Source organism: Colletotrichum godetiae (assembly GCF_030913485.1).
Source record: "Colletotrichum godetiae strain CBS 193.32 chromosome Unknown BDP55scaffold_7, whole genome shotgun sequence".
Classification (NCBI taxonomy): Eukaryota; Fungi; Ascomycota; class Sordariomycetes; order Glomerellales; family Glomerellaceae; genus Colletotrichum; species Colletotrichum godetiae.
This window is the reverse complement of record NW_026851255.1, coordinates 675,030-690,148: the sequence shown is the minus strand read 5'-3', so window position 1 is coordinate 690,148 and position 15,119 is coordinate 675,030. Positions and strand designations below refer to the sequence as shown.

The following is a 15,119-nucleotide window of genomic DNA, read 5'->3' as shown; positions in this document are numbered from 1 at the left end:
AATTGTTATATATATAGCCGCTATAAGCTTACGGGGCAGTGTTACGACCTAATATATACGATTAAAACTAGGGCCTACCCCGCGGGCTTATAGCGGCTACGGTATAACTATATATATATATAGGTAAATAAAATATATACGTTACCCTAACGGAATAGAAAAACTATAAATTAAGTTACGTAACGATAAGAAATAAAGAGATCCGTATATTAAAAATACGGACCCCGTTCTTTTATAATACGGAGCCCGTATATTTAAAATACGGAGCCCGTTAGGTAAATATATAAATAAAGGATATATTTAAGAACGAGACTTATATATAATATAGACTCGAGCCGGGCTCTAAAATAGACTTCTTATAGCTTCTTTAATAATTAACTTAATATTAGATTTTATAATCGTTTTTAACTATCTTTATTAAGAACACTTTTTAATAAGACTACGATTAATTATTAAAGCCTTACCTACTTTTTAACTTATAAATATAGTTTTAGGGAAGCTATCTACGACTATTATACTATTTATTTAGCCCTCGTAGCCTTAACTTCTATTAATATACTCACTATGATTAGCTAGCTATAATACTTTAATTATTCCTATTTAGTAAGTTTACTTTATAAAAAAACTAACTAAATAGTACAAACGATATTTTCCCGTACCTTTATAAAGTTATCTATTCCGGGCTCCTTTATTTCTTTTAAATAACCTATTCGAAATTTAGCTAAAGAAATAAAGATAGCCCCGATAAATATTAATTCCAACGATAAGGTTACCTTTAATAAAGATATTTATAAATAATTTAAAAAACGAATTAAAAAAGGGGATATAAATATTGCTAAAGTATAAACTATATATAATGATACCGTAAATAAGCTTTAGAACCTTAAAATTATAATCTAATAGTTTAGGAATAGTCCTTAGTATATTTAAGACCTAGAAAACGAAGTCATTTAAATTAAAGAACAAGAATTAAATACTAACGTTTAGGCTCTTTAAGAAAAAGTTAATACTTTCTAAACTGCTACTAATATTATTAGCACTCCCCTTTAGGGAGGACGATAAAAACTTAAACTTAACGTACCTATTACTTATAAAGGTACCCTAGGTACTCTTAAAGGATTTTTAATTTAAGTTAAGAACTATCAAAACTTTCACTATAAAGATTTCATTAATAAAATTAAAAAAATTATATATACTACTAGCTTTCTTAAAGGACGAGCCCTTAAATGGTTCGAATTAATTTAAAAGGAATACTTTAATAAAAAAACTCTTAATAAATATTCTATTAAAATATACAATATCTATTATAGCTTTAATAAGTTCGAAAAAGCCCTTAAGTCCTTATTTTAAGACCTTAATAAGAAACGATAAGCTAAGTACGACCTAATATAACTCTAATAAACTAAATTAGTAAAAAAATACTTTATTAAGTTTAAACGTCTTAGTACCTAGCTAGACCTTACTAATAATACGAAAATATTTATATTTTATTAAAGACTAAAGGATAAGGTTAAGGATAAATTAGTCTTATTTAATAAACTAGATAACTTCCTTTAATATAATAAACTCGCTATTAAGCTTGATAACCGATTTTATAAGTAAAAAAAAAAAAAAAAAGATCGTAAGTAGGAATCTAATATAGGATATAAGTATTAATAGTAACCTTAACGTAATTTTTAAATTAATTAACGACCCTATAATAATTAGAATAGTAATTACTAAAATACCGCTTATAGATAGTATAAAGGTCCTATAGACTTTAATATCGCTAGAAAGGAAAAAGACCGATTAAAAAAAAAGTTTAAGTATTATAATTATAATAAACTAGGATATATAGCTAGGGATTATTGATAACCTAAGTATATCTAGAACTAACCCGTCCTAGAAAAAAGGGCCAACCTTGCTATTAAAAAGTTCTTTATATATAACTATTATAGATAGGTTATTATAACGATAACTACTTTTTAAATTAGTACCTAAGGGTTTATATATAGAAGACCATATTATTATAGAACCTAACGAACTAGAATACAAAGTTAAATAAATTATTAATAATAAGATTAAGAACGGAATACTAGAGTTCCTAATTAAATAGAAACACTATAGATATAAAAAAAATATATAAGAGCCTATTATAAACCTTTAGAATTCTTAATAATTTCTTAAGGATTATTAAAAAACGGCACTAACGGTTTTAGAAATGTAAACTTGTTGCTAATTTTAAAAAAAGATTAATTAGTATTGTTAAGAATGTTAGTAATTTAAAGGTTATTTATAACCTACCGTTTGTAAGTATTTAACGTAAGAAGAACGTTATTTTCCTTTTTTAATTTCTATATATTATAAGAAAAGGTCTTTATATACTTTTCTTTTATTTTTTTATAAATTGCTTAAATATAAGTAAGATAACCCGCTATTTTAGAGATTTTAGATTATATTTAAGCTAGTTTTTTATAAAGATTGAGTAAAGTATTATTAGCTTCCTCCTTTTTTTTTTTTTTTTTAATGTTAATTATTTAGCTGTCGTATTAAAAAAAAATATTAATAAAAAAGGGTTATGATAGGTAAAAATAATATATTTACGACTTAACGTAATAATAAAATTATCGTAAGGCCGTTTTAGGTTTTTATAACCTTAGTATGTCTTTATGCTATTAGCTATTTAGTACGGGCGTTTAGTATAAAAATATTGGGTATAAGGTATAACGTCGTTAAAATTAAAATAATTAAATATATCGTTATAAGCTAAATAAAGTTTTAAAATAGTATTTTTTAAAGAACGTTTTTTAATACGACCTGATATCGTATTAGTATATTGTAATAAGTAAACTTAATAGACCCTAACTTAGGCTATAAACACCTACTTATAGGTCTATAAGACTAGACCTTTAAAAAGGAGACCTAATATTACGACCTAATATGCATAACTAAGACTAGGGCCTACCCTATAGGCTTATAGCGGCTACGGTACGATTATATATATATAAGTAAGCGGAATATATATATTACCCTAATAGAATAGAAGAATTATAAATTAAGTTACATAATAATAAGAAATAAAAAGATCTATATATTAAGAATATAGACCCTATCCTTTTATAATATAGAGCCTATATGTTTAGAATATAGAGCCCGTTAGGTAGATATACGGATAAAAGATATATTTAGGAACGAGACTTATATATAATATAGATTCAAGCCGGGCTCTAAGATAGACTTCTTATAGCTTCTTTAATAATTAATTTAATATTAGATCTTATAATCGCTTTTAGTTATCTTTATTAAGAATACTTTTTAATAAAACTATAATTAATTATTAAAGCTTTATTTATTTTACGATTTATAGATATAGCTTTAAGGAAGCTATTTACGATTATTATATTATTTATTTAGCCCTTGTAACCTTAACTTTTATTAATATATTTACTATAATTAGCTAGCCGTAATAGGTAGGCCCTAGTTTTAGTTATATATACTAGGTCGTAATATTAAAAGTAAAATACGTTTTAAAAAAAAAGTATGCGGTTAATTAATATATATGGCTAATTAATAAAGTATATTATTTAAAGAGTTAAAGAGAAAATAGTAAAAATATAAAAGAAGGCTAATTTTATTAAAGTAAATAAGCGGATTAATATATTAATAGATAGTAAATAATATAGCGGTATTATAGTTAAAGTATAGCCGGGTATTGTTTTATAAGCTAAATTACCTAAGATCTTACTCTTTTAAATAAGCCGGCCTTTATTATCCTATTTATAGGAAAGTAGACGGGACCCCGAGCTTTCTAATAGGTATGGTTATATATAAAGGTCTCGAGATGTCAAGATACTAACACACTCTATAGTAGAGGGGAGATGCGGCTCTGCTTACGGAACTGGACACACCACATTTTTCTTAATAGCGATAGCACACTGCCTCAAGAACACAGACGCAGGCAAAAGAATGTTTCTTCTGGTTTCTTTGTTTTGGCGGTTTGATCTTGCGATGTTGATTGCTGATGGCAAACATTGGTGTTGGTGTTTCGAAGTCTTTGCAACATCCCGCACCTCGCATCACGCTTGCCTTAGCCAGCGCATAGCAAGAGCAACCATGTTTCGAACCCAAAAAAATCTATTAATGAGCAAGCCCGATTCTCGACCGATACGAAATGAAACAAGCTAGCATATTTCCTAAAAAAAAATCTCAAATGTTAAAAAAAAAAAAAAAAAAAAAAAGAACGCGGCGTCGATAAACGAAGCTCGACCCGTCAAAGCCACACTTCACCAAGCAAAAACCAGCCCCCAAATCGGCTTCAACCAACCAACGAAGCGCCTCAAACCACGGGTTACCTTTTCTGGACAACCCAGCAACCAAGAAAACTGCGGTTCTGGACAAAGGAGATACGGAACTATAGCATGGTGTGATAGAAAGCCCATGTTTATTTCCCAAGATTTCACGTTAGGGGGAACGCGTACCCGAATGCTCTATATCGTATACCTCCGTATCGCTTGGGTACTTCTCCCGCCTTTTTCTTCCATCGGCTGCTCCACTTCCGTCCCCCCGTCTCCGCCTCCGTCTCCTCCCTAGATATCCCCGACTTCGCCGATTAAGCCTCCGTGCCCACGACTTTCCACGCATCATCCCGCACGTTTTTCCCAAGCTAAAATAGGTAGTCCAATAGTCTTATCAAGTGAGAACAGACACCAACGACAATCCCCCTAACCTTTCACCGACGGGCACTAGGCAGTAGCTCGGCCAAAAAACGCCATCGAGCTTGCGGTTCGTTGCTAGTTAGGTAGTACAAGCCCAGCCAGCCCGCCAGCCGTCGATACACGCCACACTGCAGTTAGGAGACCATGGAGACTGGAGAGGAAGAGCCACTCCGTTTGTTCAACAGACCACTTCAATCCAGTCCTAGCCAAAATGGAATTCTGTTTACTCGAATTCACCCATTCAACCCCCCAACACCATCGCTCGGTCCCCCGGGTTCCAACGGTGCCTCCAACCTCGAACTTGGAGCCTCTTATCTCTGCCCATTAGAAACACGTCCTCCCGACTCCGTCACCGCCGGCCGCTCAGATCTCCCTTCCCTCCTTTTCCTTGATCCTGATTACCCGTCACCCCGCGATTCTTTCCGATCAGATTCGCGCGCCCGGACAAGCGGGCGTTCTTTGGAGGGGTGACCTGCCAGCCAGCCGGCCAGCTTACCCCACCATCGCATTCCCCCCCCATCCGAGACATCCACAGAACCACATCAAGTTCACTGGGTCGGTGAGGTGTGACAAGGGCGAACATACCGATAGAACCGTGAACTGGACAGGTGAACAGTGAAAGTCCACTAGTACCAAGCATGTGGCCTTAATCTCCGAGATAATATCGCAAGAGTGATGCAGGCACGGAGCGGAGTGAAACAATGTGTCCTCGCCAAGCGCTGTCATCTGGGTAGTGCTGGCAGATGCGCGAATACGCATACGGTGATCGACGTCGATAAAAAAGAGGAACCTGCGGGGTGCATCCGCACCACGCGAACTGAGCTTTCACATGTCAAAAAAATCCATGGCTGCCAACTCCGAGGAGCACCCAATGCCTGGACTGAGCGCTTTCCAACCCTTGCAGATTCTTGTGGTGTGTCAGTCGCTAGGGAGCAAAAAGTTGAGATGGCAGATCAGCCCAACAGAAATAGGAGGGGGATGAGGGGAGAATCTTTGAACTGGTAATCGACATATTTGCATGTAAGACGAAGTCTATTGTATGTGGAATATATTTTGATTTAACAAATAGAATTTGGGGGAAACAACAGTGTGAAGGGTATCAACTACAAGAGCCTTCCCTGATCAAATATAATAAATCTGGGTAAATCTGGTTCCGCAAGTAAATCATCGTCGCCTCCCGTGCGCGGCCCGCATCAGGGCCGGGACACTCCCGTAAATCACGTTCATAATCGTGCCTAGCATAACCTGCCTTGCTTCCTGTGGGAATCTTGGGAATCCGCCTCATGACATCGATTCCCACCTGCTGCAGGTATCTACTCTCCTACATCATAATATAGCAAGCCATCTCGTGCTCAAGAAGACGAGCCCTGGCATCCTTCGGTTCCGTGTTCCGGATTTCGGCCGGAGGAGCAGTGTAGCATTCCAATGGTGAGGCGGGCCCACTGATGGTTGTGTTGTTGGTGTTGAGCCGTAATAACACCGTCACGCGAGGGCGCTTTACTGGGCCCTGAGCTCGTCGTTGCCCTTCATTATCTCTTCGAGCCACTCAGCCGCCATGGTCAACATCGTGCTCTTACTGAAGCCGCCTCCCTTGAGTCCTGGCACAAGCTCGCAGAGATCGTCGAAGCCTTCCTTAATCAAGGTTCGGCGCTTTTGCTCGCTCTTGATATGGTTCTCTCGTTTTTGAGCATCCGTCAGGTTCTCTCGTGCTGGCTTGGCACCAGTCCCAGATTTGCGCCTCCGGCTGGCTGTGCCGTTTTCTGCTGGCGGAGTGGCTGAGGTTGGTTCGGCCTTCGTCTTGCGTTTTCTTGCCGCCTTCGTTGCAGTGCCATTTTCTTCATCCTCGTCGTCAACTTCCTCCTTCGTGCTCCTGCTCTTCCTTCTTTTTCTTGGCGGTGCATCGGCATCCTCTTCCTTTTTCAACACTTCGGAAGACTTTCGGCTGTGTCCCTTCCCTATTGTGTGCTCGCCGTTCGGGCTTGGTGGGCGAGTGTTATCTGTGCTTTGGCTTGGCTCCAGGCATTCCATGTATCTCAGCTGGCCTCTAGACAGAGCATCGTAGGTTTCTTTAGGGTCTGGAACAAAGGTGTTGGAGCGGTTGAACCGAGCATCCGAGCCCCACTGCACATCGATATTGGGAACCTGGTTAGCGCGTTGTGAGGATACTCTCTCACCGGGAGCGGGTCCAAAAAACATGTCCGCGAATGTACTCTCATGATCGTCAACGAGGCTGGCCTGAGCCACGCTGCCTCGTTCGGCACGCTTGAAATCCTCCATCGGTTGGTGCCTAAGATGGCCGACGGGCGGCCCGAGGGAGTGCGGTACATCCCTGGTGCTGCTGAACATGGGCCCAGATCCGTTTGTGTTTGTCCTTGACGAGGAACCGTTGTGTAGTAGTGTGCTAGCGGCCTGGAGAACGTCGGCTGAGGCGTGCTGGTCGAGGGTCGGGTGGGATTGCTGGTGATGATGCTGCGGTGGCGGCTGCGGCTGTTGTTGTTGTTGTGGCGGTGGGGGAGGTGGAGGCATCAGGCTCGAGCCCATGGACATCATGTCCGCAAAGTCGTTATGGGGCATACTATGCCCAGGGGAGGCAAGAGGTGGTGGTGCTGGTGACTGCCCAAAGGAAGTCGCCGTCCCCATGAACTGGGGAGGTAGTTCCAACCAAGCATCGCTGAAGTTGAGGCCTTCGCCGAACGAAGGCAGATTATAGTGGTCGGCAGTCATGTCCTCGAAGAAGGAACTGAGTAGTTTGGTTTCATTGTCAGAGAGGAGAGGTGCGCCAGGCGCAGGTTCGGGAGGGTCGAGGTAGAAGTCTTGCGAAGGATCAACGGCATCTGAGGAAAGGTTGTGAGTATTTGACTTTGGTGGGAAATGGACGAGACGGTTACTCACAGCCGAAGGGCAAATTGGGGTCTGACGGCTGCGTCGAACCCATCCTGGGACGTTGTATGGCGAGCATGGGTGCGTCTTGTGGCAAATGGACGGTGACCGTCGAATGCGCTGGTTCTGGTTCTGGTTCGGAGAGCGAGAGACGTTGGTCGTTGAGGTTTCGAAGCGTGGGAAAGAGTGAATGTAGTCGACTCGAAGGAGGGCATGCGCATTCCTATGGGCAAATCGATATCCTATGAATCATGGACGAAGGGGCGGAACGTGTCTATCAGGAGCGCAAGGCAGCGCGTCTGTACTCAGAGGCTCGTCTGGCTGGGAGAGGGCGTACGGTAGAGTGGTCTCGAATAAGTTATCGGCCAGTCGCTCGATTGCCTTGTGATTTGGCGGAGTGGCGGAATCGTTGTTGTGGCAGCAGTGACCGCTATGGTGTCGTTTGATAGGAGTCTGGAGAGGTTGGTGGGTGTATTTGCCGTCTTTAGGTGCGCGCCGTGGCAGAGCAGGAAGAGACCGAAGTAGACGCTGGCAGGTTACGTCGAGGCGAAGGTGGGGTGGTGGCTGCGCTTAGGCACCGCACCGGGCTTCTGGATCCCTAGTGCTAGAAGGAGGTTCTCTTCGTCGTCGTTTCTCGTCCGAAGAGCGGGGGGTGTGAGTGAGGAGGGGGGAAGGATGGATGGATGGTGAAGATGAGCGTGAGGCAAAAGGCGGGACGGGTGCCCGTGTAAGGTAAGGCGAGGCAAGGTGAGGTGAAGTGAAGGCGGAAGGGCAAGCGGAGCTGGGGGCAGCGTGCGGGATGGCGGCGGAGTGGTGTACTGGAGCACCACCTCAAGCAGTGCTACGTTCTCGATGGTGAGATGGAGAGCTCCTAGTTGAAGAGCATCCAAGGTCTACCCCGTATGGCGGACGTTAATGCGGCCCATGCAGGGCTAAGAAGAAGAAAGAGACCCTTGAGACTTGTCGAACGGCAGAAGCAGAGTCTGGGTAGGCTCTAGACGGACGGTATCGAGCCAAGAGACGGCGAGGGTACGTGTGTTTGTCCAAGATGGGATGCGAGCGCGAGGCCCATTCGAAGCATTGGACTGCTTGTATAGGTAGATTGACTCTTGACCAACGTGGACGAAGCTGGTGCTTTGGCTTGATGTTGAGGTTGGCTCACCCGTGTACTTGCATATCTGAGAGAACGCCCAAACGGATAGCGAGGAATAGCCACAGGTGAGGTGAAACGAACCCCCAATCAGCTCAAGGAGGTGGCCAGACGCAAGCTAAGGCAAGTAAGACAGGTGAAAGAGGAAGCGGACGTGGTCGTAGGCGTAGGACGCGGACGTGAGGGTGACGGACACGGTACTCTCTGTACTGTACGAAGTACGGTGCACCGAGAACGAGGGCTCAAGGACCCCGTGATTTTTTTGAGCCGGGGAAAGTGAGTGACGAGCAGGAAATCAAGGACTCGAAAAGAATGAAAGGTCTGGGGCACCAAACAGCCAAAGTGCGACCCCTGTTGTTGACCAGGGTGGTTGAGAGCTAGAAGAGACAGAGAGTCTGACTCTCTGAGTACGAATAGTGAGGACTGAGGTGGAGGAACTTAGGAAGACGGATCAGGGAGGGCAAAGGTTGCAAGTTGCAGGGAGGGGTGGGGTGTGTGGGTGGGTTGCCGGCACGGTCACCTGCATCGCGCGCTGCAAGCCTCCGCACTTACCTTAGTGGCAGCAGTCAACGGACAGTCGACAAGTTAGGCCGGCCGGCCAGCCAGCAAACAGACAGGACAGGGCAGGGCAGGGCAAGGCAAGGCAATGTCTCGAGCCGGCCTAATTTTCCCATTGCTACCTTTGCCCAGTTTCTTACGGATGAGGATGGTCCTATCCTGCCATACCTGCCCTGCCCCAACATCTAAGCAAGGACGGAAGGTTGGTTGGAGAAAGCGCCGGATCTTGCGATCGGAGCCATGCGGACATGAGACAAGCCGAGCCATATCGTTGAAACGGTGCGTTGGTGCTTATGCCTTATCTAGCTCTCTCTACCTTGGAGGCTGAGGTTCCTTCTTTTTAGCGGGTCCGGGCCACACGAATGGCGGTCAGCAGGTGGACCAAGGGGATTAACCAAGTTTTGATTGGTTCGCTAAGCCCTTCTCAACCTTCTCGTTAGCTTGATAGGTACCTGACTGCTTAAGCTGAGTGGGTCGGTGTCAGCTTTGATGCTAACGGGCTTATGTTCCTAGCGGGTCGTCACATGCCAACTCGGAGCCTCCCCCCCCTCTGCACCTTCTCCTCTCAATTCTCTCCCATCCCCAATCTCTTTTCCCCCTCCCGCTGTCCAGCGCTGTCAGTCATCTTCATATTCTCCCTGCCCCAGGAATTACCTTACACTATTCCGTTCTAGGCTTGGCCTCTACTAGATGTACATTGTACCTGTATCCGTGCACCCGTGCTCCGCATCATCAACCTTCCTAAGCTTTTCCCAGCACTTTCTCACACCTCACCTCATCTCACTTTGGGGTAGCTTTGAGGTTCCACGTTTGCACCGCACCCATTCGACATGCTCTGAGAGTTCCTCTGCCTTTGCTCTGCTCTGCTCTTCTTTGCTTCGATATACCCTGTCTTATTCCCGTTGACTCTCAGGTCTGGCCTCATCGTTCGGCCAAACTCGTTGCTTCCATCTGTCGCCTGGAACTGCATCTGTAACACGTCCTCATCCCGTTTTGTGTCTCTCGGTATCTCGATTAACCCTGTCACATCGACAGTTGCAGCACTGTTCTACCCATACGGATACATCAAATCCTTTGGAATTTTTGACGGCTGTCCACAAGTCCCTACTAGCGCCCACAGATCCTACTAAGGCACCTCACAGACCCTGAACGGTTCTTGACACGGCGAGACAAAGGAAACAAACACAGCCTCGGTTGATACGAAACGGCTGGCTGTCCCAGCCTGTCCCAGCCTGTCCGTCTGTGGTTTCCCATCAGCCAACCAGTCAATCATCAACCTCCTGTGTCTATTCCTTCATCGTTCGAGAACTAGGAGCAAGCGCCGAGAATTCTCGACGGCCGGTCGATGGCACTGATCGAATCCTCTACGCCCGAAGCGTCCCGCAACTCGCAAGTACTTGAATCTCGACTCTCGAGCAAGGCTGGCAAGGTACTCCCTGTCCAACGCCGTTTACCACTGCCGAGCCAACGCAAAACGCCGTTCCCTTCAGGTTTTCCTCCAGACAGACTCCAGACTTTGATAGAAGTCTCTTCTTCTTCAGCACCGTCGCACTCGCATGGGTTGCCGCGCCTAAGCCCCATCTGGCTTGGCTGAACATGTTCACTCCCGTTTCTTCCTGGCCGCCAACGTGAACCTCTCAGTCCTCAACTCAGCGTGACAGACCAGCTGATCGAAACACTTCTTTCTGCAACCAATCATATTCGCCAATCTTGCCAGCTGTGGCGGTAATCTGCGCTTCGGTCACGTTTGCCAGATCCGACCTCCTATGCGTACTCCGTACCTTTCTCCGTACCTTTCTCCGTACTCTTCGACCGTGCCGAGGAACCCAATTGTCACATTTTCTTCGGCCTCACCATTGACTTGCCCCTGGTCTCCATCTGCACCTACTGCACAACCTACGTCGCTCATCCTACCCCAGGCCCTCCATCACGTCGTGGGTCGCACCATTACCCCACAATTTCTTATTTCATTCCCGTCCCCTTCGTCTCTTAACACGCAAGGTACGCGATACTTTCGCCATTGAGCACAGCTCCAGCCCTGCCCTAGGCGCTGCGGGTTGGCTGTAGACTCTGGAGGGACCGCCATCACGAGCCTTCAGAAGAGCAGATTAATCAATACCCCCTGGTAAGACGCGCCCACTAGTTCGCGATCTTCGTTACGCGTTTTCCTGTTGTTCTGAAGAGGTCTACATGCCTAGACTGTTTTCCTGCAGCATGTTTAATTGGCATCCGAGGTATATGGCCAGCTTCTAGTGAAGATGGACCGGTCAATCCCGAACCTTGTTCCTCATAACCAAATACCTGTCATCGTCTGGTTGGCCTTTCAGTTCTCGACATGATTCATACTCTCTAGGCGGTACGGATGGCCAGTCCGCTTGCCGCTTCACTCCCCTATTACCTAACGTAACTCATGCCTTACCACGGTTCAGCTGTCGTTACGCCCTCCCGATCATCACACTTTTGCCGGTCCTTCACCTTGTCTGCTTAGAGCAACAACCCATGTCTCCTCCAGCCACATCCTTCGTTTCCCAAATCCCCTCTGTTGAACTCAGTTTGACGAGCAGCCTACCCATTCAAACCTCCCATTGTACGGTTACATCATAGCATATCCGAATGTGCACAGACACATCGCTTCCGGCTCTCATGCGGATCGCTGATTTTCTGCTCAGGAACCGTTTCCAATTCAACTACCGGCACTGACGCCGAAGCCTCGTGGCTGCCGTCACACCTACGCTCTCCGCAATGCTACCTCGGAGTCAGCTGCAAATTCGCCGGAATGGCCTGGTCGAGCTACATGGAATTCCGCCAATCCTACGGCCCCTCCTTCGGACCTACCTCCTGGGCTATGCTTCCGCTGTTGCTCCGAGAGTCCTTACGTTGCTGATGCAATACCTTACGAAAAAGCGCCGTCAAATCGCAAAGGAGAACGGGTGCATCGGGTTTGTGGCGCAACTGCGGCGGATCGTCCTCGCCGGTCTAGACCCGCAACGGTTTCCAACCTTCTGTGCCTTGCTCGTTGGCGGCAGTACACTTTTAGAGGTATGTACATTTCTTTCAGTGGGATGAATACAACACCTGTAATGCCTGGGACTTGAGCTGCACTTGCTTCACTTGGGTTCAAGCATTGAGAACTAGGTATTTAGTACACATGGTGATGGAGATCTCAGAGTTGCACTGGGTTCTCTCCTAGCTGTACATAAGCTATTGTTCCCTGCATTGGTTCCATATAAGCAATGTTTGCAGGTTCATCAAGGCGACCTAGAGTTTCAGTCAAAGCAAGTACAACAACTTTACTCAGCAAACCTAACACGTTCCGATAGGAGCCACTTCGACGTTTATTTGAACGCAATGCCAAAGGTCTTACAGAGGTGATACGAACTAGGTAAGAGGGATTCAATCCTTCATTCTCCTGTTGATCGCAGCCATCTAGTACTAATAGCATCTAGACTCGCAAGATGGGGCGCCACGTTTATCGCTGCTTGGTTCAGTTTGCAGCTGTTGCAGTCCAAGAAGAGCTCGGCCTTTACAGGCACTGCTCCTGAGAAATCTGATAGCCCTCCTGGAGCTAAGCTCAAGGAGACTCGATATGGAGGACGAACTCTCGACTTGACGTTATTCACATTAACAAGAGCCCTGGATGTTCTTGTTGGGGAAGTTTGGGCGCGAAGGCGAGCGCGCCGTGTAGCTAAAGGTAGTTGGACCAAGGTATGCACCAAGCACTCATCCTCTCATCACACATTAACGTCACTAACTTCGTACAGGCTGAGTGGATTGTCGGCAGGTTCACTGACCCTTGCTTGTTCGTCACTTCGTGTGCTTTCATCATGTGGGCATGGTTCTACCATCCCGAAAGGCTCCCCAGCGGCTACAACAAATGGATCAGCTCGGCGGCAAACGTCGACATGCGGCTGATCGAGGCCCTCCAGAAGCTCCGTGCCAATGAAATGTCGTACGGCAAAAGTGGACAAGGAGAATTGCTGCAAGGCATGTGTGAGAAATACGGATGGCCGACCGAATGGGGTGACCCATCAAAGTCCATACCCATTCCGTGCGAGATGGTGCACATGGGCTGCGGTCCCTCGTGTGAACTTCACGCCATCAGCCGCTTCTATCGGTCGTGGAAGTGGTCCATGGCCATGTACTTGCCCCTGAGCGTGGCGCTTCTCCTGCGGGGGCCCATCAACAGGAAGACCCTTGTACGGACTTTGCTATCATCATCGAGGTCGGCGACGTTCTTGGGCGCATATATCACTTTGTTCTATTATGGCGTCTGTCTCGCCCGTACCAGAATCGGGCCTCATATCATCGGCAAGGACCTGGCCGCGAGGCAAAAGATGGACGCGGGAATCTGTGTCCGCACGGGATGCTGCCTCTGTGGCTGGAGCGTTCTCGTCGAGTCCGCCAGTCGTCGCAAAGACATGGCGCTTTTCGTCGCCCCGCGGGCCATGGCGACGCTGCTGCCTCGGCGATACGGCATGGACAAGCAGTGGAGGGAAACGCTCGTCTTCGCCGCCAGCACGGCTGTTGTTTTTACTTGTATTCACGAGAACCAGACCCGTGTACGTGGCGTGCTAGGCGGTGTTTTGGGGATGGTATTGCGCAATTAGAAAGAGAGTTTTGTGTTTCATTGGCCAGTACACGCAAATCAGCGTCGGATAGGGGGTTCCAACACGGCAAAACAAAAACGAGTGGTTTGAATAGAGACACTGAAGATGGGTTAGAATATGGGTACACTTTCATATCTGGATCCTTCTTGTTACAATAATGAGGCCAGGTAGAGCGATTGGGGTCTGGTGCTAGAGTGTTAGCTAGTCTGATGTAGTAGAACAAGAAACGCGGAAAGATATCGTGGTATGCTTTCTGCTTCTCAGTATCGGCTGATACTCTCCATCGATGTGAAATTACCAAGGCGGATCAAGCATAGGTGTACCTTTCTCGGATAAAGAGAAATGTAATCGTGACGCTTTAGTGCTATTACCCGGTGACGCCGGCTATGAAGGTATTGAAACAAATGCCGGCCGTGACGTTCATTATTTCTTGTTTTTAGGAAAAGAGCCAATATGGCAAATGGCCGAGCCGATTCATTAGACTGTGATTGCTCGGTGAATTCGTAGAAAACCGGGCCACCAAACCCATGCCGGCGAAGCGTCCGTCTTTCGGCCCGGAGTTGACTTTCGGGGATACCTGCCTGGAGCGGGGCAATCCGGCAGTCAACCCCGGTGTCCCCGGGGTTTCGTCGCCCCACCCGTCATTTACTTCAGTCCGATCCTTCGGCTTGGCCCTTCCTTGCCCCTTGACAATTCGTCGACATTGTTTTCTCATACAGCTACAGAGGTATCAAACTCTCGTCCTTTAGGATCATATTCCACCCGTACCCATTTTTACCAGGATGCCACTATCCGCAGAATGAGGCCGGGCCGACGACTTGCGGCGAGACGCCGGCAGTCCCTTCGGTCGAAGGACTTCTGAAAGTAACCATATCCCGATTCTTTGTGGTATGGAGTTTCTCACCGCAACAGATTCATCAACAAAGAACCAATGAGCATCGCCAACCGATATTAATCAGGAAAGCTTGGCAGACAACACCATAGAGTAAACTCGGAGGCTCCTCCGCCGCAAATGATACCCCCTTTCAACAACACCACCCTTTTCTGCAGTGGTGTCAACCATTTACCCTGCTTACGGGGTTACCCTCAAGGCTTGGCTTCTTTTTCCAAGGAGTCAGACAGTCAATAACTACCAACGGCATCCAACCAGGATCAGACTTTGATATTAAAGAAAGAGAAAAAGCAAACAAGGGGCAAGAGAACCAACCAGAGATGATTCAAAACTTGCTC

General features: G+C 46.0%; 4 protein-coding genes across 4 annotated transcripts; 3 read left to right on the top strand and 1 right to left on the bottom strand.

The window, feature by feature from the left end:
• Positions 1 to 3,855: 3,855 nt before the first annotated feature.
• On the top strand, positions 3,856 to 4,212 carry BDP55DRAFT_651897 (uncharacterized protein). Its single transcript, XM_060574086.1, has one exon. The coding sequence runs from the start codon at positions 3,946 to 3,948 to the stop codon at positions 4,162 to 4,164; it is 219 nt and encodes a 72-aa protein (XP_060433580.1). The 5' UTR covers positions 3,856 to 3,945; the 3' UTR covers positions 4,165 to 4,212.
• A 518-nt stretch (positions 4,213 to 4,730) lies between these two features.
• On the top strand, positions 4,731 to 5,267 carry BDP55DRAFT_382098 (uncharacterized protein). The gene has a single exon (XM_060567169.1). It carries the CDS (start codon positions 4,839 to 4,841, stop codon positions 5,163 to 5,165), a length of 327 nt encoding a protein of 108 aa, XP_060433579.1. The 5' UTR covers positions 4,731 to 4,838; the 3' UTR covers positions 5,166 to 5,267.
• A 924-nt stretch (positions 5,268 to 6,191) lies between these two features.
• On the bottom strand, positions 6,192 to 7,629 carry BDP55DRAFT_544709 (BHLH family transcription factor; the record flags this gene model as incomplete). Its single annotated transcript, XM_060568507.1, has 2 exons — positions 6,192 to 7,528; positions 7,587 to 7,629. The coding sequence occupies 2 exons, from the start codon at positions 7,627 to 7,629 to the stop codon at positions 6,192 to 6,194; spliced, it is 1,380 nt and encodes a 459-aa protein (XP_060433578.1).
• Positions 7,630 to 11,665: 4,036 nt separating this feature from the next.
• On the top strand, positions 11,666 to 14,155 carry BDP55DRAFT_382014 (uncharacterized protein). Its single transcript, XM_060567168.1, has 4 exons — positions 11,666 to 12,321; positions 12,603 to 12,664; positions 12,729 to 12,987; positions 13,044 to 14,155. The coding sequence occupies exons 1-4, from the start codon at positions 12,025 to 12,027 to the stop codon at positions 13,887 to 13,889; spliced, it is 1,464 nt and encodes a 487-aa protein (XP_060433577.1). The 5' UTR covers positions 11,666 to 12,024; the 3' UTR covers positions 13,890 to 14,155.
• The last annotated feature ends 964 nt before the right edge of the window (positions 14,156 to 15,119 follow it).

Bases quoted from the DNA above. Each gene is read 5' to 3' on its own strand.
- BDP55DRAFT_651897 (XM_060574086.1), top strand. From the start codon at position 3,946: ATGTTTCTTCTGGTTTCTTTGTTTTGGCGGTTTGATCTTGCGATGTTG.
- BDP55DRAFT_382098 (XM_060567169.1), top strand. From the start codon at position 4,839: ATGGAGACTGGAGAGGAAGAGCCACTCCGTTTGTTCAACAGACCACTT.
- BDP55DRAFT_382014 (XM_060567168.1), top strand. From the start codon at position 12,025: ATGCTACCTCGGAGTCAGCTGCAAATTCGCCGGAATGGCCTGGTCGAG. The intron at 12,322-12,602 runs GTATGTACATTT...ACGTTCCGATAG, and splicing joins GCGGCAGTACACTTTTAGAG to GAGCCACTTCGACGTTTATT. The intron at 12,665-12,728 runs GTAAGAGGGATT...AATAGCATCTAG, and splicing joins ACAGAGGTGATACGAACTAG to ACTCGCAAGATGGGGCGCCA.